This window comes from Passer domesticus, chromosome Z, assembly GCF_036417665.1.
Source record: "Passer domesticus isolate bPasDom1 chromosome Z, bPasDom1.hap1, whole genome shotgun sequence".
Classification (NCBI taxonomy): domain Eukaryota; kingdom Metazoa; phylum Chordata; class Aves; order Passeriformes; family Passeridae; genus Passer; species Passer domesticus.
This window is the reverse complement of record NC_087512.1, coordinates 60337480-60359079: the sequence shown is the minus strand read 5'-3', so window position 1 is coordinate 60359079 and position 21600 is coordinate 60337480. Positions and strand designations below refer to the sequence as shown.

The 21600-nt window shown below is 46.6% G+C and overlaps 1 protein-coding gene and 1 long non-coding RNA gene across 4 annotated transcripts; one reads left to right on the top strand and one right to left on the bottom strand.

Annotated features, from left to right (window-relative positions):
• Nucleotides 1–1871: 1871 nt before the first annotated feature.
• On the top strand, nucleotides 1872–3497 carry LOC135289794 (uncharacterized). Its single transcript, XR_010352536.1, has 3 exons — nucleotides 1872–1950; nucleotides 2071–2233; nucleotides 3322–3497. It is a non-coding gene; the product is annotated as an uncharacterized LOC135289794 (long non-coding RNA).
• A 1559-nt stretch (nucleotides 3498–5056) lies between these two features.
• NR2F1 (nuclear receptor subfamily 2 group F member 1) lies at nucleotides 5057–18111 on the bottom strand. Of its 3 annotated transcripts, XM_064403619.1 has the most exons (4): nucleotides 17193–18111; nucleotides 13514–14041; nucleotides 8321–8508; nucleotides 5057–8236 (listed from the first exon to the last, which is right to left on the bottom strand). In XM_064403619.1, the coding sequence occupies exons 1-4, from the start codon at nucleotides 17641–17643 to the stop codon at nucleotides 8228–8230; spliced, it is 1176 nt and encodes a 391-aa protein (XP_064259689.1). In that variant the 5' UTR covers nucleotides 17644–18111; the 3' UTR covers nucleotides 5057–8227. The 3 variants fall into 3 exon arrangements, with proteins under 3 accessions (XP_064259689.1, XP_064259688.1, XP_064259691.1); XM_064403618.1 differs by having other exon boundaries at nucleotides 5057–8508; nucleotides 17193–18107; XM_064403621.1 differs by lacking the exon at nucleotides 17193–18111 and adding an exon at nucleotides 14926–17186 and having other exon boundaries at nucleotides 5057–8508.
• Between the last annotated feature and the right edge of the window lie 3489 nt (nucleotides 18112–21600).

Here is a 21600-nt window from a genome sequence, read left to right as displayed (position 1 = left end):
TGGAAAGATGTTTCAGCGGAGTTATTTTTGAGCAGGGACCAGTGCCCTATATCCAGAGGCTTTGAGTGAAGTGCAGATTGAGACATATCGGGTTCCCTATAAAAGGATCATTTCTTGTGGGAGGTTGGACACGAAGTTTGGACTCGTGACTTGCATTCCTGAGAGACATGCATATTTTAAAACAACAAAGCAAGCTTGGAAGAAGGCTTAGAGGAGGGGAGGGGGAGAAATAAAAGAAAAAAACTTCAAGAAGTTACTAAGTTACAAACATCTGTCAACATGGACCAATTTGTGTGGCTCTCAGGGGGAAAAAAAAAACTTTTTTTTTTTTTTTTTTTTTTTTTTTTTTTTTTTTTTTTAAGATCACTTCAGGGAGTCTCAGCTACTTGCTGGAAGTTGGTGTGTTGGTGTGGCTCTCCAGAAGCTAAGAAATGCAGTTTGGCTCAAAACTGGGAGCTTAAAGCACTTTAGTGGCCTGTGAATTTAAATCCCAGCTCCTTCTTTATTGGCTCTTTGCGTGGAGCTGGTTAAGCGTTTCAACGGATATCTCACCTCTCAAAAAGAACCCCAGGTGGGGGAAAGACAAAAGGAGAGCAAATGGGGCGACTCGTGTGTTTGTTGAAGGCAGCCACTGCCGCACCCGATCCCGCAGTGCAGATACAGGAAAAGTGAGAAAACAAGGTGGAAAAGAGCAGCCCTGACTTGCTGTGAACTCTGAGGGGAATCCTGGGTGCCTCGGGAAGCACCCCTCACTTCAACCTTCTAAGGGAAAGGAAGGGGACCATAAAAATATACTTATATATATATATGTAAAAATTAACTGGCGGAGAGGTGAACGGAGGTGTTGACTGCAGGCAGCGGCAGGTGGGGTGGCAGCTTGTGGCCGGACAGCGGGGCACGGAGCGCTGCACGCAGGGCTGCACGCCGCAGCGGAGGCGCGGGGGTCTGGGCTGCTGCCGGCAGTTCGTAGACAAAAGGAGAAGGCCTAATGGTGAGCTGGATATCTCTGTTAGTTGTCAGCGCTGGTACACGGCTGCCGGGAAATGCTAATCAGCCCTCGCTGAGCGGGATGCAGCCTAGGTTGACTCCTGGCATACACATGCACTCGGGCTACTGCAGGGTCTGTGACACGCACGCACACACACACACCCCGCTCCTCACTGGGGTCCACCATGACTCCCACGCTTTGGTCTGGGCTTTGTTTAGTCCAGCAGTGGTATGATCCACTTTAAACGTCATATACAGCAAATACCTTCCTAAATAACATAATAGCATAGCTTACAACCAGCAACCTGCTTTTTCTCTAAGGAGCCTCTCCCCACCTGCTCTTTCCCCCTTCTTCCTTTTTAACAGCTGGGGATATTTTATACCTGTAGTTTTGGATTTGATCCGTTGCTTTAAGTTTGGTGGAGGGTCCCAACGATGGGTTATACAGCCATCATTGAAATTACCAACAGTGAATCTTATGTCAGCCAGACAGTCCAGCTTTGAAGCATTACTCACACTGTCCTGATTTTACAAAATTTGGGCTAAGGAAAAGGCGGGGAGATATAGTTTCCCACCATCCCTTTTACTTCATTGTTGTCTTTCCTCGCAACTACTTTTATAAACTGGTTTGGCCCTTTATATATAGTGTCTTTGTATTTCTAGTAGAGACCACGCCAGAGAAGAGATCCTGACATTCCTTCTCAAGCCTTCTTCAGAATACCTCCACCACCTTCCTCCGTACACCAGCCCTTGCCCAGTGCCCATCAAAACTGGTCTAGGAAGAGTAGCCAGGGTCCCCTTTCTACGGCTTCGGCAGTGTCAGGGAGGGTGTGTTTCCGGTCCTTTCTCACAGGCAGAAAATGCAATTTTTATTTTTTTTTTTTCAGGTGGCCGCACCTTGCACCGGGACTGCCATGGAAAAATGTCCGGCAGGGGTGCCATCACTTAAAATTGAGAAGACCGGTAGGTGACTCCATAGCACTGTCAGAGACGCCTTGGGAGAAACGGGAGGGAGGGAAAAAAAGGGCAGGAGCTTTAAAATGGGACCACCTTGAGAAGTGGTCGCCTTTCCCATCTTTGCAGTTTCAGACTTGCTCCCCGGCTATTTTGCGCTGAAGGTGCTCTGACAGGAGAAGGGGTCGGTGCTGAAATGCTTAAAGGGAGCATTTAAACACAGAGACTTCAATGAAGGAAGAAAGAATGGGCGTGGAGGTGGGAAAAAGTTGGAAAATGGATTCGCTGACAAGTAAGGATAATAAATGAGAGGCGCTTTCAGATAGATATCTCAGTCGTGAAATTGCACCCAGCTGGTTGTGTAAGCAAACAAATAGTTTCATGTTAGGGACTCTCGACTTGTGGCATGATGAATAGAACACGACAGAGGTAAATGGCTCTTTAACTCATTTAGGAATAAAACTCTCTGGCTTTCTAAGTAAGAGACCTTGTGACGCCATGGATCCTGAGCAAGTACTTTAACAAGAGTTTTATTGGTTTCCACTTCTGCTCCTGGATCTCCCCTCTCGTTCACCTCCTCCCTCACACCTCTGTCCATTTCATTTTTTTTAAATTTTTTTTAATGTTTTACTCTTTTAAAATCTTTCCTTTCCTGCACCCTTCCTTCTCGCTCTTTGTTTCTCTCTCCCTCTATTTATTTTTTTTCTATTCCTCTTCAAAAACGCCTTGTAGGAGAAATTCTCCCACGTTATCAGCACCTGGAAACCCGGCAGGTTTGCAAAGTACCCAGACATATCAAGTCTGTCCATGGCACCTTAGAGTGGTGGCTTTGGAAATGCATTTATTTTTTATTATTACTGGGGGAATCACCACAGAAGATTCATCCTCCCTCTCTCTGACCCTCTGTGGATTAAAAAGGGAAGGGTATCTAAAAAAAAAAAAAAATCGCACATCAAAGTCAGTGACTGTGAAGCCAGGGAGAAAACTAACCTTTTAAAACAAATATATGGACAGGTTTCGTAGAGGTCATGCAGTTTTTGAAATTAGTCCCAAATATATAAAAGAAACGGAACAAACTTGGGGGGCGACGGGACCCTAATTGCTGCCTGTCCCAGTGAAACAGAGAGCAAAGACAGATATATGGGTCTAAAAAAATAAAAAGAGAGGAGAGGAGAGGAGAGGAGAGGAGAGGAGAGGAGAGGAGAGGAGAGGAGAGGAGAGGAGAGGAGAGGAGAGGAGAGGAGAGGAGAGGAGAGGAGAGGAGAGGAGAGGAGAGGAGAGGAGAGGAGAGGAGAGGAGAGGAGAGGAGAGGAGAGGAGAGGAGAGGAGAAAAAAACTCTACCCTCTATTTCAAGACTTATAAACTAACGCTTTGAATAGTCAAAATGTCCCAGGAAACCGCAGGAAACATGTCGACAGTGTCTGTAACAGCCGTGCACACGCGTTCACGGACACTCCCTGTGAATGGCTGCGTGCCGGGACACAGCTGGAGGGGGTGGCTGCAGCAAGCCCTGACATCCCTGTTGAGCCCTCCGTCCCTCTGTCCATCTGTCGGAGAGTCCATCCAGGCCAGCCAGGGCCACCGTCCCTGCCAACCGTGCCTGCTCGCAACTGGTCGCATCTGTTTTCTGTTGAGCAGGGGACATCTGGCTGCCACACCCCACAGGTAATGAGAAGAAACCAAACCGAACCACAAAATTAAACAAACACACTCCCCATAAAAAAAAAAAACCAACCAACAACAACAACAAAAAACCCAACCCACCGACCGACAAAAAAAAAAACAAAACAAAACAAAACAAAAAAAAAAAAAAAAAAAAAACAACAAAAAAAAAAAAAAAAACAAAAAAAACCGGAAAAAAACCGCAACAAAACACCAGCAAAACCGGAGGTCCTATTCAGCCTTTCTGTCAGATAAAAGACATTTCCGTCTTTGTGTAGGTAACCAACCAGTCTCCTGCGAGTGAACCCACGCAGAATCCACCTTTTTCTTGTATTACTTCTGGTGACACTTGCAGTGACCCCGAGCCAGATTTTTGTGCAAGACCCTCCATTTACCTCAGCAGGAAAAGTCTTTTTCATCTTGATCCGTCGATTTTATTGGTGGCGATGAGACAAATCACTCGTGATAGAGTCCCATACCCACGTTCCCTCCCCAGTTCTACTTTATTTCGATGGACACGGGGAAAGTGGGGGTTATCATTTACCACCCACCCTTAGAGTAGACTTATCACTCTCCTCCTGCAGATAAAGGAGGTGGATGAAAGCCGAGCCACCCAAAAGGTGCCTCCCGGGGCAAGGGCGTGTCGAGAAATCCCAGGCAAGAGGAAGCCGCAGCCCGTGGCGTTCACGGACAGCCGGAGGAGGTACGCACCCATACAGGCGCGCACACGAACGACCCTCGCCTCGGCGCTACCCCTGCCACCGCCGGCAAGCCCCCCTCCTCTTCAGCTCGGGTTCAACCTACCACTTAGCAGCATTTCCAAATATTTGTTCGATTAAATGTATAGAAAAGGCCTAATTGGGCGGTGGGAGGAAGCAAGCTACTTAGCGAGGTGCTAAGAGGAGCGGGAAGCAGAGCTTTGTAACTGCCGTGCCCCGAGCAGGTCCCCTGCGCGGGGCTAGGGTGGGAGGGTCGCCCCTCTCCCAAATTCCACCGACCCCCAGCTTCCTCCCCTCCAACCCCACCTCAGCCTTTGAAGTGCTGCCGCAGCTGTTGGTGAGCATGGAGGGGCCGCGGAGCCCTGCGCGGCAGGATGCAGGGATGCGAGGGAACTCCCTGCCGACCCCGCCTCCTGAGGAGCTTAGGGAACCGAGGAGCCTCCGGGGACAGCGCTCGGGCCCCCGGTAACAACGCGGCAGAGAAATGTAGGTAGGGCTGGTTTTAAAGCAGCACATTGTAGATGACGAATAAATCGGCAGAAACTTGCTGAGGGACCCCAGCCTGTCTCCACATTAACTTTTTTTTTTTTTCCCCAGCAAATAGCACGCGATTACGCGATGATACAGTATTTTTAGCTGTCATATGAATGCCCGAGAACCTGCAGCGTGGCAAAGGAAAACATCCACTGACACAACGCAGACTGAGTAGTTAACACTTCAAAACACAATACCGTCTTATAAGCAAAGTTTAATAAGGGATTGAAACACTTCTTTCTAGGCACATACATGGAAATAAGTGCATCTTGTACACCTCCTCTACACCTGCAAGTTTCTTGGCAATCCGTGGGTTATTATTATTCATAAATATGAAAATTAATTGAAAAATATCTACGAAAAAGTTTATCTGTTTTCATCAGTTGGATAACACCGTAATGAATTTATTTACATCTCACTGGAAGAAACTGAGACCTGTTTTTCTATTCCGATATCCCCGTGTGTTTTGTTTATTTTTAGGTTGGGCGGGGGGGGGGCTGGTTTTTTGTTTTGTTGGTTTGGTTTTTGTTGTTATTTTTGGCTTTGGAGTGTTTGTTCGTTTCGGTGGGTTTGGGTTTTTTGGGTTCAGGTTTGGTTTTTTGGGCTTCTTGTTGTTGTTGTTTTTCTTTTGGTTTTTTTTTTGTTTAGCTGCTAATTCATCTGGGTCCCAAATCACCCATCCCACCATAAAGCAGTGCTGAAAATGCTTCTTTCAGCACCTCCCATGTCTGAGCACTCCCCCTCACTCCCTGTTGAGAGCTCGGAGGGGCTGCTGGACTCCCTTTCTCCAGGGAAGGCCCCGCGGAAGGGGCAGGAACAAAGCTCTCACTCATGCAGTGTCCAAGTGAGTGACAAAAGGGAGGATGTCTGTCTGTCTGTCTAACTCCCAAATCCCTGTTCTTGTGTGCAGGTCTGGAATTATCCAAGTCCCCCTACTCCCAGCACCTATGAATACAGGCCGTTTCTCCATCCTGAATGGGGTGATACCCCCATAGAGGATCTGCCCGTAATCTTGATTATCCAGCTACAACTGTCTCCTGCACAGAGCTGCTCTCACCTCAGATCTGCTGCGCCTAGAATATTAAAAACCCCAAGTGAGTTGAATTGAAGAATTTTGTTGAAGAAAGAAAAAAGGGAAAAAAAGAAATAAAGAATGAAAAGAAATTAAAAAGGATGGGAGAGATTGAGGGAGAGAGAGGGAAAGGAGAGAGAGGGAAGGAGAAAGAGGAGAGTATGGAAGATAGCAAAGTAAAGGGAAAACACTGCCCATGTCTTCATAAACTGTGAAGTCTACCTCATCTAGACTTGTTTGGAGGGCACAGGAGGTGTCTGTGTGAGTGGGACAATGTTATTTTTAAAGATCCAGCTTTATTAATACATTAAGAAAGAGCTCCCTTGGTAGTTATGTGTTCTTACAGCTCTGTCTCAGATCCTATAAAACATTAATGCACTGAAAGCTGTTACAGAGATCTGCACCACCAGCCAGAAGCCTTTACCTTCAAAGGAGCTCCATTATAAAAACAATTTTTAATTTTCTGGGGAGAAAAAGACAAGCTGAAATGAAAAGGGGTTTTTGGCACAGAGCTCAGGCTCTGGCAGTGGGTGGGCCATGGTGTGGGATGTCACAGCCTGTGTTTTTTGCATGGCCATGGCACATAAGCATACATGAAATGCACTAGCACACCACCCAATGAGCAAGCATCCAGCTGGATTTCTATATTAGTGGAGTGGGAATACCTTCCACACACAGCAACTAGATTTGGGAAAAAATCGAGATCTGTTCTGGCTGACAGTAAGCACAAGGCATGCACACTGGAGCACATATTGGGGTCTGCGAGTCCTTGGAGTGGAAAAGAAGATAAAACCAAAAAAAGTCAACCCCATGCCAAACCCCCATAAGCAGAAAGCCATCATGCCTGGAACAAACAGGACCCATGGCTAGAGTACGCCTCCTGCTGCACAGGTAAAGTTGATGGCATGCGGTGACTTCAATCCATGCCCACGGCGTCTGAGAGTAAAAAGCAAGGTGTGAACTCAGCAGAAAATCCAGGTGGTGGGAAATGTATTTCAAAAAGGGGCAGGCCAATCTGATAGGCCCATCAGCCTTGGTGGAGAGAGTTTGTGGTGCAGTCCCAGCAAGGTGAGGTCACCTAAGGCATCACACTGCAATTCCTGCTCCCTTTTTCTAGGCCTTGACAGCTCAGTCCTAAGCTTATACAGTCAAGTCAATTTTGGAGCATCCTGTAGTTTGCACGACTTGGTTACCCCTCCCAAGTACTTTTTAAGTTCTCCTTTTTAGCACCAGTAAAGGACTAAAAAATGTGGGGAGATTTTTGTTGTTATTGTTTATCGGGCTTTTTCTTTTCTTTTTTTTTTTTTTTGAGTTGTTGGCATGTTTCAAGCAACAAGACTCATGGGTTGTGGGGTGATAAATTGGGGGTTTTTTTTGCTAAATTCTTTTATTTTTTTTAAATTTTCACTTCAATTTTAATTCTTGAAGAACAGCTTTGACAACATATATCGCACTCATTATAAGAAGCAAAGGGTTATATCAAAAATTATTAGTATAGAATCACAGGAAACCTGGTTTGGAACCAGAAAAAAATACAAAACAGATATAGATACATAGACACAGGACAATTCTTTTATAATTATTTGGAAAATGTTATTTTCCCCTAATTCTCCTTTTTTATTCTTTATGCGCATATGATGTTTTAACTTTTACCAAAATTGAAAATAAAGACTAATATATTACAAAAGGAGTAACAATGTTCATGATAAGTATTTGCGCATGGAAATTTTGTTGTTGTTTGCTTGGTTTTGGGCGTTTTTATTTTTATTCTACACAAGGTTCAGTTCAGTTTCAATGCTTTTTTTGTTTTGTTGGTTTACTGTACAGCATATATCAACAACAGTCCACAATAAATCCTGGAAGATCCAGTATCCCCTTCAGGTTTGATTAATATCCCCTCAATACTCATTTTTTTTTGTCTCTTTTATTAATATTATTTATTTATTTTTTTCCTCCTCTCCGAAAGAAAACAGAAACAAAAACAAAACAAAAAACAAAACAAAACAAAATAAAACGAAAACCCAATAAAACCAAACCAAACAAAACAAAACAAAAAAAAACCCAAACAAAAAGACCCCACCAAAATAGGCCAAAAAAAAAAAAAGGCGAAATATCACAACCTCCATGGACGACAGGTCCGTCCTTCTCGCCTCCACGGCCACATCTCTGCTCCCACTCGCCCTTTCTTTTGTTCAGTGTCCACCTCCCGGGCCCCCCCCGCACCCCGACTGCCCCTCGGTGCGAGCGTTCCCCTCTCCGCCGCTTCGCCGCCTCTCTGCCGGGGGTGCGGGATGGGCTCTAGGAGCACTGGATGGACATGTAAGGCCAGTTGAAGCTGCTCCCCGACAGTAGCATATCCCTGATGAGGGTTTCGATGGGGGTTTTACCTACCAAGCGGACGAAGAAGAGCTGCTCGATGACGGAGGAGGAGACGGTGCGCAGGGAGGGCAGCCGCAGCAGCAGCTTCCCGAAGCGGCTCGGCTGGTTGGGGTACTGGCTCCGAACGTACTCCTCTAGCGCGCACTGTGATTTCTCCTGGAGGCTCTCGATGTGCGCAGCATCCGATAGGCCGCAGGCGTCTGCCCACCGCACCGCACCCGCGGAAGCAGCCGCAGAACGGCGGCAGGCGTGAGGAGAGTGGAGGAAGAAGGTGGAGGAGGAGGAGGAAGCGGGGGGGGGGGGGTGTGGGGGAAGATGGTTAGTGGCTGGGAACCACACAGGGAAACTCCGCGGGGATGGTGGGCAGCCCAAAGGAGCACCCAGCATCCCATCCCATCTCATCTCGTCTCATCCCATCCCAACCCTTCCCATCCTATCCCATCCCATTCCATCCCATCCCACCCCACCCCATGCCACCCCATCCTATCCCATCCCATGCACCACTGCCAAATAAATAATGCAACCTCACTGTGCCTCATAGCCACCATGGGTATTTTCACCTAGGATGCGATGGGGTGGCAAGACCCCGCTCGTCCCAATCACACACACATACACACAAACCCCCACACTTCCTTTTCACATCCCCCCCACCGACACTCTGCGCTGTCGAGCGTGGTTTCTGCTGCAGGGAGCCCATCACCGGGATGCTGGAAACCTGGACCAGCCCCCTTAAATAATGCCAAGAGCAAGAAAAATAAGGTATTGGGGAAAATAATAATAATAATGATAATAATAATAAATAACAACAATAATAATAATCAGCAGAGTTGCACACAAGCAGGGTGAGACACAAGGAGTTTGTTTACATGGCTGCACATCACAGAGAGGCAGTGACTGGGTCCTGCAGCGACTGGCCGGGAGCTGGCTGGGGGATGTCGTGGAGCAGGGGAGTCTCCTCTGCTCCTGCCTCACTGCCAGTGATCGCAAATTTGCAACATCTTTGTGGGCTGTATGATAAATCCAGTAGCAAAGGGCTAGATTAGTCCCAGCTTGTGCTCAGCAGGCATCTGTAGCTCTCAGACACAAAGCTGGGGAGAGCTGCAGCAGCTAAGCCATGCCTAAATGAAACCAGAGAGACTCCTTCCTTATAGGTCCTTCTGACATCCAAAGTGTCAGAAACACACACTTTGCACCTTGCATAACTACATGACCTGGGCAAATGTGCACTAATCTGAGAGCAGAAGCCCTTTACACCCATGTATTTTATCTATACATGTTATTCTGTGTATATAGATACTAGCAGAGAGATACGGATGCATCTGTACATTTGCACACAGACAGAGACACAAGCGCGTATCCTATCTCAGAGAACACATAACCCAAACCAGAGGACAATTATGCACCAGCTGCTTGTGGAAGGACTTGCCCAGGAAACTACAGTCATGGAAAAGTGGTGGGTATGACCAGATGGTTGAAACCATCCACATTGTTTCAAAGATTCAGAATAGATATTAAAAATACTGACCTAAAACAATAACCAAAAAACCTAACAAAAACCCTAAAACAAACAAACAAACAAACAAATAAACAAAAAAAAACCAACCCAAAAAACCCCAACAAGCAACAAACCAAAAAAAACCTCCAGCCATCAAGATCAGAGCAAGGTGGTCAGCTAGCAGTGCCGGCTAACAGATCAAAACCAGACTTTACTAATATATAGATCCATATATGAATTAGTTAATAGCCCCCCAAAAGACATTATAAAAATGTGAATGTAGTGTTGTGAACCTGGAAAGACACAACAAATCAACAAATTATTCAAAGCTAAAAATAAAATAAAATAAAATAAAATAAAATCTGTTGCACAGGCATTTTTGAAGCTTAAGTCTTCCCTTACCAAGAACTGACTTTACAAAGATTTTTTAACACCTTCATCTACAATACTATGACCTCAAGCAAAAATACAAATAAAACAAGCCACAATTTAGGAACTTCTGAGAAGGAGAACCTTTGACCTGATCTGTGGACTCGGCATCCCTCAGACACACAATTATCTGAGCCAGGCTGCTCTGCTAATCCATACTCTACCTTTAATGCAATGATATTTTGCAACATCTAAAGCACCAGGTTGCAACATATATATCTATCAAAAGCTGGAGCCTGTTCTTGTTTGCAATACATATCAAAAACCACAGACCTGTTCATATGTTGATTGCCACAAATCAGATTCCATATTTACATATATCTTGCTATTTTACATGCATTATCTGCCCATTATGCATTAGATCCTATTCAACTTCCAAACAATGCAATATGAAAGGGTCTTACTGACACCCTGGCAGAGCTTTTTTCCTTATGCCCCATATGTCATACCCTTAAGGTTAGTAAAATATTTATCAGACATTTACAATAAGTGCACCTATAAGTGCAGGTCACTGGACAATGTGGATGGGGAACTTGCTCTCTAAAAGGGCATCAGCCTGATGTGTGTGGGTGCTTGAAAAATTGCCACGGGTTTTGCCTTAGACCTCCAAAACCTCAGAATTTTCTCATGCCAATATAGTATCTGTTTGGCTTAAATTATTTTAAATGGTCTGGCATATGCCTTCACTTGGGTTTTATTTCACAGCAGAAAGTGGGGGTGGCTAGGCTCAATTCTCCCTTCAGAATGAGATTAAAAATAATAATAATTAAGGGATACACAACTCAATTAGATTATGCAGCCCAGAGAGGTGCAATCCATGGGAGAAATAATGCAACCCATGTTTACTGAAGGTAAATTATTATTCCATCTCAGAAAGTGGGCTAATGTGAAAATCCTGTATGTGCCTTGCTTTTTTATATGGCAGTGTGTCAATAAGGGAAAGCGCTGTATTTCTTCTTGCAGTCTATGGAAAAGAAATTATGTAAATAAATAACCATTACTGTTCAACACACTCCAGCCTTCCCCTTTGTAGTGGCGGCAATGTATTTCATGTTACATGTTCAGAAGAGTTTAGTGTTCAGAAAATATAGACATAATCAGCTGGCATCTAACTAGAAATCAAAAGTTCTTACTGTGCTGCAAATAGATTTATTTGATTTATGTTATCTGTCTCTGTCTGTTCCCGGAAACATATATTTATGACGATGAAAAGGTAGATGCAGGAATTAATAATGCTAAAGTTTGGCAGCGGGGAGAAGAAGATGAGGGCAAGGAGGAGGGTATGCAAGAGAAGGGTAAAGGAGGAAAGAAAGGAGCTGGTTGGTTTTGGTTACTACACAGCTTTTGGATGGTGTCCAGAATTGTACAGAATAAATACATGCTCTCTGGAGCCCAAATGTAGAAACCACAACAGGAAAAATCCATGCCAGTTTTAGATGCTTAATCCTTAGTGAAGGACTTTGGACTATATGCCTAAAAATGTCTTTTCTGTCACTTAAAGTTTGTTTAAAAGTTGGATGACTTTGAGAAAGGCTTCTCATTATTTCCCCTCTGAATATGCAATGGAAACAATTTTAGTGAAAAGTGGAAATGTGCAGATGGGGTAAGGAGCAGTAGATTACTCCTGACAGCAGTATTTCCATTTCCTGAGATGCCCTGTGTGATCCTGCTCTGAAGTAATATTATTGTTTCCTTCATTCAGTCTCCACTCCACCGTGGGAAGAGGCTTCTCCCCTCACAAATGTTATTACATTTGGTTTTATTATATGTAAATGAAGAGCTCCTCTAAAGCCACTTACCCTTTTTCTAGCCAAGGTCAATTGTTTCAGAAGTAAAGGGGGAAGATTGGGTGGAACAGGGAGAGAAGAAAAAGAAGAAAAAATAAAATATTGCCTCAGCCATGTCCCTATCAGGGGCAACTTCCTTCACAGGGCGTTTGACGTGTGGAAGGGCTGAGGCACAGGCCAGACATTTTCCCAGCTCTGCTTGGGAAGAATCTCTCCAAGTTGGGTCTGGAGAAAAAAAAAAATTGTTCTCCTTGACTATCTGTGTGTATTGATGAGCTCCCTGAAATGAATGGGAAAGGAAAGTCTGGGAGTCTGCAGGCAGGCTGCGGAGTTAAATCACCCTGATAAATGCAGGCAGGTCTCTTTGTCACTCTTGAAAAACATGTTTCCATCAAGAAGACTTATTATGATAAAATACATTAAAATGTCGAGTTGACTATTCAGTAAATCTTCCATTTGTTTTAAGATTTGCACATTATCCTTTGCAAAGAAATATTCTCTCCAATGCTGCGAGACTGCATTTGCACTGGAAGTAAAAGGGGGCAGTCATAGTACACGTCTCTGACCACCCTGCATACAAATTAGATACTCCTGTCTAAATAAATTATCTGATGTTCAAATCGATATTAATACTACATTTGCTACATTACAATATAGTGCAAATTTAGGAGACATTTTAGTACAATGTAAATACTATCTTTTGTGCTTGAAAGGCAGCAAATATTGATGGATTATAAACTACTTGGTGTTAAACAAGGCCTTTGAATGATTTGTCATCTTTGTTCAGGAATGCTTTTAATTTTGCCTCGGCCTGGTTTTAAGGCACATTTATCAGAACTGTTTAGTTGTTGTTAATCGGGAAAAGAGGGGAGAGGCTCATACAAGACAGGAGCTAGGGGATGGGGAGAGGGGGATATAAAAATGAAAAAGAAAAAAATAAGAAAAACAAGTAGGAGAGGTGGCAATTAGTCACATTGTGATGATAATTAGAATAATTATAAAAACTACACTGCCCAGACTCTTATCTTGCCTTGTTTCCATTTCCTATATTTCCTTCATATAGTTCCCCTTTGATGTTTATAAATTCTCCCTTGCAGGTTACAATAATAGTATACGTATTATATTCTTATAGGCTATGACCAGAGCACTTCAAAGGCAATGCTAATGCAACTTTCCTGCTAGTTAATTCAAACCATCTATCACAGGGAAAAATTGTTAACATGCATGTTTCCACCGCCTACACTTAATTTGATTTTGGTTTTCAGTGTTATTTTTTTGGAGGGGCTGTGTGTTAAAGAGCCAGTATCACTGGGAATGAGAGTGATCCCTGGACCGGAGTGTATCCCCATCAGGTGCTATGCTTCCTCGACCTCCAGTCCCTTTCCTTTAAAAATAATTCTATTTAATTTTTTCCCCCTTATTTTCCTCGATGTGGTTTGGGTTTTTTTTTGCTTTTTTTCCCCAGCATCTCACATCCCCAACCCGTCCCCTCACCTGAGGTGAAGAGGACGATGGCTTTCAGGCAGCTGTATTCAGCCGAATCGACGTGCAGAGCCTTCAGCTTCTCCACCTGTTCCTGGAAGATGCGGATGTGGTCCATGAAGGCGACAACGCGGTCTGCCGACATAGGGGAGGCGTGGAGGCCGGCGGCGGCCAGGAGCGGGGCCACATGGAGGGGCATGGAGCACTGGGCAGCATTGAGGACGAAGAGCTCGCTCCAGGTGAGCCGCAGCAAGGCCACCTGGTCGGTGATCTGCAGGTCGGGGAAGAAGGGAATATTGCGGGCCCACTCGACGGCGCTGAAGAGCAGACGGGCGGCCAGCTCGCAGATGTTCTCGATGCCCATGATGTTGTTGGGCTGCATGCACTGGCTGCCGTAGCGGGAGGTGGGGTAGGGCTCGGCCCGCAGCAGGAGGGAGATGTATCCCGAGAGATAGCAGTGCCCGTTCAGAGGGTCGCCGTTGGTCAGCGCGTACTGGCCGGGGTTGGGTTGGGTGGGCGGCATTCTTCCTCGCTGAACCGCTGACAAAAAGAAGGAGAGAAGGAGAGGAAATGTGCATCCAGGAGGCTCGCAGGCATCGCCCCGGCGGCGCTGCCAACCAGCCGGAGACAATGCCGGGCTTCTTCCCCTCCCCGCCACCGCCTCGCCCCCGGCACACGCACAGGCACGGACAGACAGAGGCATGCGGAGTCGGGCAGCTGCTGCCGACCTGCACTGAGCCCCCCGCCCGGCCCCGGCCCCGGCCCCGGCCCCGACCCCTGCTCCGGCAGCCTCAGCCCAGCGGCAGCCAAGCGCGTTCCACTCCCCCACCCCCGGCCACAATGCAGACAGGCTTCACAAAATAAACAGATTAAAAAGAAAGGAAAAAAAAAAAAAAAAAAGCCAAGGCAAACAAGACAAATCCGCACACAACCCCCTCTTCCCCCCTCCCCTCTCGTAACAAAAGAAAGCCCGGCACGGGGAAAAAAAAAAAAAAAAGAAAAAAGAAAAAAAAAATCAAATAAGTCCTCCGGGTGGTGAGAAAGTAGAATTAAAAATCACAGCCAACTGTAAAAAATATAGCCAAGTTCTGTTGTGAATCCCAACCTATTGCCCTGATACTACTGAAATTCACAAGGAAACTGATGCATAGCTTTTTAGAATAAAATATTAAATAAAATAATTCCAAATTAAATAAAATAAAACAAAATGCGTCCATATTCTTCAAAAATACCTCGTCGTTACCCTTCAAGCTGGAACAGGTCGCAGCGTTCCAGCTCCCCACTGCTAACTTTATTACACAGAACCAGCTTTCCATCGAGTCCCCCCCTCCCCCGCCCAGCAAAGTTTTCCCTGCTAAAAGGAATAGAAAGGTTAAATATTATCAAGGGAAAGGGGGAAATAAAATAAAAATGTCCGAACTTACAATAGCCAAACATTCGTAGAAAAAAAAGGGGACGGTGTAATTAATATCTTTGGTGAGCTGTTGCCACTGCAAAAGCCTGCAGTCAGCGTTGCACAGTGAATGCACAAGCTTGCAACTGCAAAAACACTGGATTCATTAACCATCTCCACACAGAGCGTAAGCATGCCTCTAGTCCCGAAAGCTGACCAAAGTTGGTTTTGGTTTTTTTTTTGGTTTTTTTTTTTTTTTTTTTTTTTTTTAGTGTTGTGCATGTGTTTTACTTCATCAGTGCCAGGGTTTGCAGCCGCTTGCCATGTAAACAAATGAACAAATATAACTTCAGGGGAAGATATGGCTACTCAGGCTTGTGCCCTGCACACACAGACACCCCTCACAACCGCACACACTTGCTGGCACACACCCGCACATGCAATCACTCAGGTTTCCGCATGCCACATTTTTCTCAACTTTCTCTTTTCTTCCTCAACGAGCCCTCCTTGCCACCCGGGCCAGACCTCTGTCCTGCTGCCCTCCAGCCTAGCTCTCCCTCTTCAATCTACTTGCAAACTTGGCAGATATTTTTCATTTAACTGCATGCACAATTATCACTTTTTTGTTTATTTTTTCTCCTCCTTCCTTTTTTAAAACAAATTTGCTTGCCTGCACTCTCCCAGGTGCCTACCAACAGCACCTGCAGCTACCAATGAAGCCATCATATTTGTGAGCTCTTTCAGATCTGAGCAGCCTAATTCAATTCCTTTTCTTGTGGCATATAAAATACAATTTTAAAATCCCTGCTGAACCAACTATTTAGCTGATGTGACGTCTTTAGAACATCTTTAACGACAAGGACAGTAAACTTTAAACTGAGAGAACGTGTTTCAAGGAGAAAAGAGGGCAGGAAATCCCCCTACACGAGAATGAGTCTGAACGCAAGGAAAACCACAGACAACTTTTGGAAAGGAGGAGGAAAAAAAAATCAAAACAGCAGAGCAGTTGGAAATAGTGGGGACCCCGTGCCAGATGCAGGCTGCGGATGCTGCTAAAATGAGAAGAACCGGTAAAGAGGTTATAAATCGAGATTAGTAAGAAGTCTTTAAGGAGAGGGTGGAGTTTGATGAAGAAATAAAATGAGCAGGGCATTAAAAAAAAAGAAAAGAAAAAAGAAAAGAAGAAAGAAATGACAGAAGTACAGAAACACGGTTGAGTCACAAACTTTCCTTTGAACGCATGGAATGAAAACAAGGCCAAATCTCTCACAGAAGCGCACTCCGGGGCACCGGGAAACGCAGGGAAGCGAAGATAGAGTAGCACATTTCCTCCCCTTTTATTTTTTCCCCCTTTTCTCCCTTCCATCTTTTTCACACCCTTTCCTCTTTCTCTAATTACACGTCTTTCATCTTTCTTTCGGGAAAAATGAGCCTGAGAGATGGCTCTACCGAGAGGTATTGCAGGTTTAAAAAGAAATGATGGGGTGGAAAGGGGGTGGGGAGGAGGTGAGGGGGAAGGAAGCTGAATGGAGTCACATCTCGTACGGGAGAAAGATGTATCTCCCCCCACCCTCCGGTCGCATGCCAACAATAGACAAAACCACATCTAAAACACGCACACGCACACACACATACACACGCGCGCAGGGGGAAGTGGGGATATCAGCTAAATGATAAATATTTAGCAAGCGATTGTAATAATAGTAGTAGTAGCAGTAATAATAATAATAATAATAATAATAATAATAATAATAATAAATTCTCTGCACAATTATCAGGAAAGAGGAGAGTGTGGCAGTGTCGGAGAAGGGGGTGGGGAGAAGCGGGAGGGAGGGCAGGAGGCACAAACCGAAAAGCAAAAGAAAACACCACCAACCACCATCGACAATAACAACAGAACCTGGTGCAAAGCTGCCAGATGGAGTGCAGGCAGTGGAAGAGATTGACATGTGCATGGAAATATATAGAGAGTCCTGGATGGATTGCTACGGAGAGCCGTAAATATATATATATATATATATATATATATATTAAAAAAAAATAAAATATATAATATATATATATACATATATATATGTGTGTATTTATTTTTACATATTTATATTTATGTGTGTGTGTGTTTGCACGCCGCACGTATGCGTGTGTGTGTGTATATATATATATATGTATATGTATATAGGTGCGCGTGTGTGCGCGTACGGACAGGCAGACACAGACAGACGGAGAGCCCTCGCACACGCACGCCTGCACAGCCAAGGGGACAGGGGAGCGATAGCATAGTAGGGAAGAAATATTCACCTTCCCGCCTCATGCCCACTTTGAGGCACTTCTTGAGGCGGCAGTACTGGCACTGGTTGCGATGGTGCTGGTCGATGGGACAGTTCCTGTTGGCGCGGCATGTGTAAGTTAAGTTCCTGCGGACGCTCCTCTTGAAGAAACTTTTGCAGCCCTCGCAGGTGAACTGGCCGTAGTGCTTGCCGCTGGACTTGTCTCCGCACACCACACATTCGATGTGCTGCTGGCTCTGCCCCGAGCCCTGCTGGCCCGCTCCCTTGTCTCCGGCCGCTCCCGGCGTGGAGGGGGGTCCCGGCTGGCTAGGGGTCTGCGGGGTGTGTGGGGTGGCCGAGCTCCCCTGCTGCTGGGGCTGCTGCTCCCGGGCCGGCTGCGTCGCGGCGGGGTTGGGGCCGCTCGGAGTGCCCCCGGCCACGTCTTCCTGCGGATCTCGCCAGCTGCTGACTACCATTGCCATATCTCGGGCCCAAAAAAGTGCTGGGGAGCGGCGCGTCTCGCTGCGGGCTGCCGGGGAGTGAGGCGGGGGCCGGGGGGGTGGCGGCCGCCCGGGCGCCGGGGGCGAGCGGAGTGCGAGGGGACCCTTGCTGCCGCCTGCCTCCGCCTCGGCTGCCGCCGCCGCTGCCCTGCTGCCGCCGCCGCTGCTGCCGGCTGGAGCCGCTCCTGCCGTTTTCTTTATTTTATTTATTTTTCGCCGCCGCGAGCCCCCCTCCTCTCGCTCGCGCTCTTTCTAATTTTTTTTTTTTCAGAGAGGGGGAGGGGGCGACGGAGGATTTTCTCCCTCTCTCTTTCCCCCCCCCTTCCCTTTCCTTTTCCTCCCTTCCTTTTCCTTTCCTTTCCTTTCCTTCCCTGCCCTTTCCAGTGCTCCCCCCCTCTTTAAAATACCCCCGTCTGACCGCTTCTCCCCTCTTCTCCCGCTCTCCCCCGCTCTCACTGCCTCTCCTCGCCCGCCCCCCACCCCCCCCCCCCCCCCCGCCGCCACTTCAAGTTGCAAAATCAGAAAAGGCAAACAAGGCTGTCGGGAGAGGCATTCAGGAGAGTAACACGCCGGACACGCACACGCAGGCAGACACGCGCGCGAACGCCCGGCACACGGCTCCCCACTCGCGCACACGCACACACGCACGGGCACAGGCACACGCGGTCCGGGCGCTACGAGCGCGGAGGATGTGCAGGCATAGAGGAAGCCGCTGCGCCGCCGAGGAGGAGGAGGAGGAAAAGGAGGAGGAGGTGGAGGAGGAGGAGGGGAAGGAAGAGGAGGAGGAGGAGGTCGCCGCTCTCCGCTCGCCGCCGCCGGGGCTCGGCCGCCGCCGCTCCCGCGGAGGCTGCTGTCGCCACCGCTGTCGCCGCCGCCGGTGCCGGTGTGGGCTCTCGGAGAGGCGGGAGGTCGAGAGACGAGCCGCTCGCCCGCGATCAGAGTATGGAGGTGTCCGGGGGCCAGGTCCAGGGCAGGGCGCCGTCAGCCATTCAGGGCGGTGGAGCCGGGGAGCGCGGCGGAGGCGGGCGGGGAGCTGAGGCAGTTTGATCTCCTGTCGCGGCGGCGGGGAAGGAGGAGGAGGAGGTTGCCGGTCGCTGCTCTTTCTCTCCCGAGCTGCTCTCTCTCGCTCTCTGTCTCTCTCGCTCGCTCGCGCTCTCTCTCGCCTTTTTTTTTTTTTTTTTTTTTTTTTTTTTTTTTTTTTTTAAATCGCAGAAAAAAATCGGATGTGACTAAATTCGCAGAGGAGACGAATTCACGGCGAAGTGTAAAAATAGAGAACGGGAATAATAATGACACTTGCAGAAAAAGAGAGATCCAAAGTAGGTCGGTAAATAAATCCTCTTCTTCTTCTCTTTCTTGCCTTTTCGGTGTTCTTCTTCTGTGAGAGCGCACGATACTAGTTGCGAAGAAAAAGAAAGAAGAAAATCGGTGGAAATCGCCCCAAAAAGATTTTTTTTTAGTTGCCTAAAAAAAGTATTTCGTGTAAAAACTCATCACCCAGAAAATAAGCCCTCCCCCCCCCAAAAAAAAAAAAATAGGCAAGAATTGTCAAAATAATAACGGTATTGAGATGCGAACGCGTTCTCTCTCTCTCCGGACTTTCCCCCTCCCCCCTGTTTTCTCTCTCTCTCTCTTTTCCCCCTTTTTTCTTTCTTTTTCCCCGAGTTTGGTTTTTTTTTTTCCAGTTTCACCTCTCTCCTCTTCTCCTGCAGGAATGAAGCGAAAGACACAAGGAGGAAGGGTGGAAAAAAAGAAGAAAAGGAAGGAGAAGAGGGAGATGAAGGGGGGGGGCACACAACTAATAGAATATGCAAGAAAGGGAAGGGGGGGAGAGAGGGAGAGAGGGGAGAGAGAGGGAGAGAGAGGGAGAGAGAGAGAGACCCAAAAAATGAATGCGTTTAAATGGGAAGCCTAGCAAAGCAATGTTTCCGAAAGGGGGATCTGCGCGAATGTCTGTATATAGTGAACTTTGACACTACTATTGAAACTGACACGTTTCTATGGAGATCGCTGCCTTATATGGAGCTCGTGTCAAGGAGCCAAGAGAAGGGCTGCTGGCAACTGATAATCAAAGGCGACTGACTGGTCAGAGCCCTGAACTGGGGGGAGAGAAAATGGGAGGCTAAGGTTAGCCAAGCCTCTTTCACTCCATTGGTTACCCCCCCCAACACCCCCCCCGCGCTTCTTTTTCTTTCTTTCTTTCTTTCTTTCTTTCTTTCTTTCTTTCTTTCTTTCTTTCTTTCTTTCTTTCTTTCTTTCTTTCTTTCTTTCTTTCTTTCTTTCTTTCTTTCTTTCTTTCTTTCTTTCTTTCTTTCTTTCTTTCTTTCTTTCTTTCTTTCTTTCTTTCTTTCTTTCTTTCTTTCTTTCTTTCTTTCTTTCTTTCTTTCTTTCTTTCTTTCTTTCTTTCTTTCTTTCTTTCTTTCTTTCTTTCTTTCTTTCTTTCTTCCCCTTTATTTTTAAATTTAAATTAAAAAATTATCCACTACCTACTGAATGGGATGGGGAAGGGAAGGGAAAAGGGAGGGAGGGAGAGAGGAAGGGTAGAGAGAGGGAGAGGAGATTCTTCTGACAAGCACAATTTACTCTGAGATCCCCGTGTGCTGCTATTTACTTTCAGACCTGATTAGTACGGGTCGTCTGTGACCCCTCTACCCAACCCCCCCCAACCCCATCACGCACATGGCCAGAAGAGGATGCATTGCATAGGCAGAAAGGTGCAATTAAAAGGCACGATATGGGCTCCCTGTGAAAAGTTAATGTGGGTTGGGGTGGTGTTTTGTTTGTTTGTTTTGATTTTTTTTAATTTTTTTTTTCCTACAGATCTGAAATAGGGATTTATCTTCCGATTTCCAGTTGCAAAAGCCACTCCAGGGGTTTTAATAATGGAGAAGAAAACACTCGCGCTGCACGAAGGAGCAGGCGTCCGTATATGCACACCCTTGCACATACACGCGGTCGAGTCCACACACATATTCAAATCCCCATATGTTCCCATCCTACTTAGTGCTATTTTTGCAGCCTGTCCCTCGTCCCTCATCCCTCATTCCTCACCTAATATGTCCACCCGCAGCCCCGAAGGGCTCCACGCTTCTCTCGGGGGTTTCACCCCTACCCTTTAATTTTGTTTTGGGGGTGTGTGAGCAGACAGAATAACCCCAGCCGTCCTGCACGCAAAGCCCTTCCCCTCGCTCCCCTCCCCCCGGCTCTCCTGATCTCTCTAAGTGAGCTTAGAGAGATCAGGAGAGGGGGGATGCGCGGGTGAGCGGTGGGGTGTCGGTCCCCCCTTCCCCTCCGCTCCCCTCCGCGGCCCGGCGCGGCCTCGGTCCCGGCCAGGAGGAATCGCTGGCTCCGGCTGCCATCTAGTGGGCACGGAGCCGTCGGCCCGGGGGAGCTTCTCTCTGCGGTCTTCCACCCCACCCCCGATTTTTACCAAAAAATGTGTTTCCCCTTTCTTATTTTAAATAGAAAACTGCACTGAGGAGACGACCCTCTTCTTTTCAATTTCTGTCTCTCTCACAAGCTGGCCTTATCGCCAGCTTCCCTTTCGTCAGGGATCTGAAATTTGCCTTGGGCTCGAAAGACTGCATGTGACAAAAAAGAAACAGACTGTAAAAACTGAACAGCTCCCCCCTGCAACAAAAAATCCCACCAAAACGAACACCCCAGGCCCCTCTACTCGCCACCATACCTTTCTCTTATCTCCCATAAAAGTTTATAATCAGATTAGATGTTGGATGGAAAACCTGAAGAAAGAAAGTGAATTAAATATGTGACAGAAAGTTTATTCTTATTATTTAGTTTTGGAAAGCGATGTTGCTTTAATTAAAAGTAAAGAGAAAAAAAAAAGACCCTCAAATTTGACGTATAGAGATCATGATATTTTTTTCTTTGCCTGTCAACTCTGAAGTCTGAGGCTAGGAGCCGCCTGAAGAAAAGATT

Bases quoted from the DNA above. Each gene is read 5' to 3' on its own strand.
- NR2F1 (XM_064403618.1), bottom strand. From the start codon at position 17,643: ATGGCAATGGTAGTCAGCAGCTGGCGAGATCCGCAGGAAGACGTGGCC. The intron at 14,042-17,192 runs GTGAATATTTCT...TCTTTTTGTCAG, and splicing joins AGTGGGCATGAGGCGGGAAG to CGGTTCAGCGAGGAAGAATG. The intron at 8,509-13,513 runs GTGAGGGGACGG...TGCGGTGGGCAG, and splicing joins CATCGTCCTCTTCACCTCAG to ACGCCTGCGGCCTATCGGAT.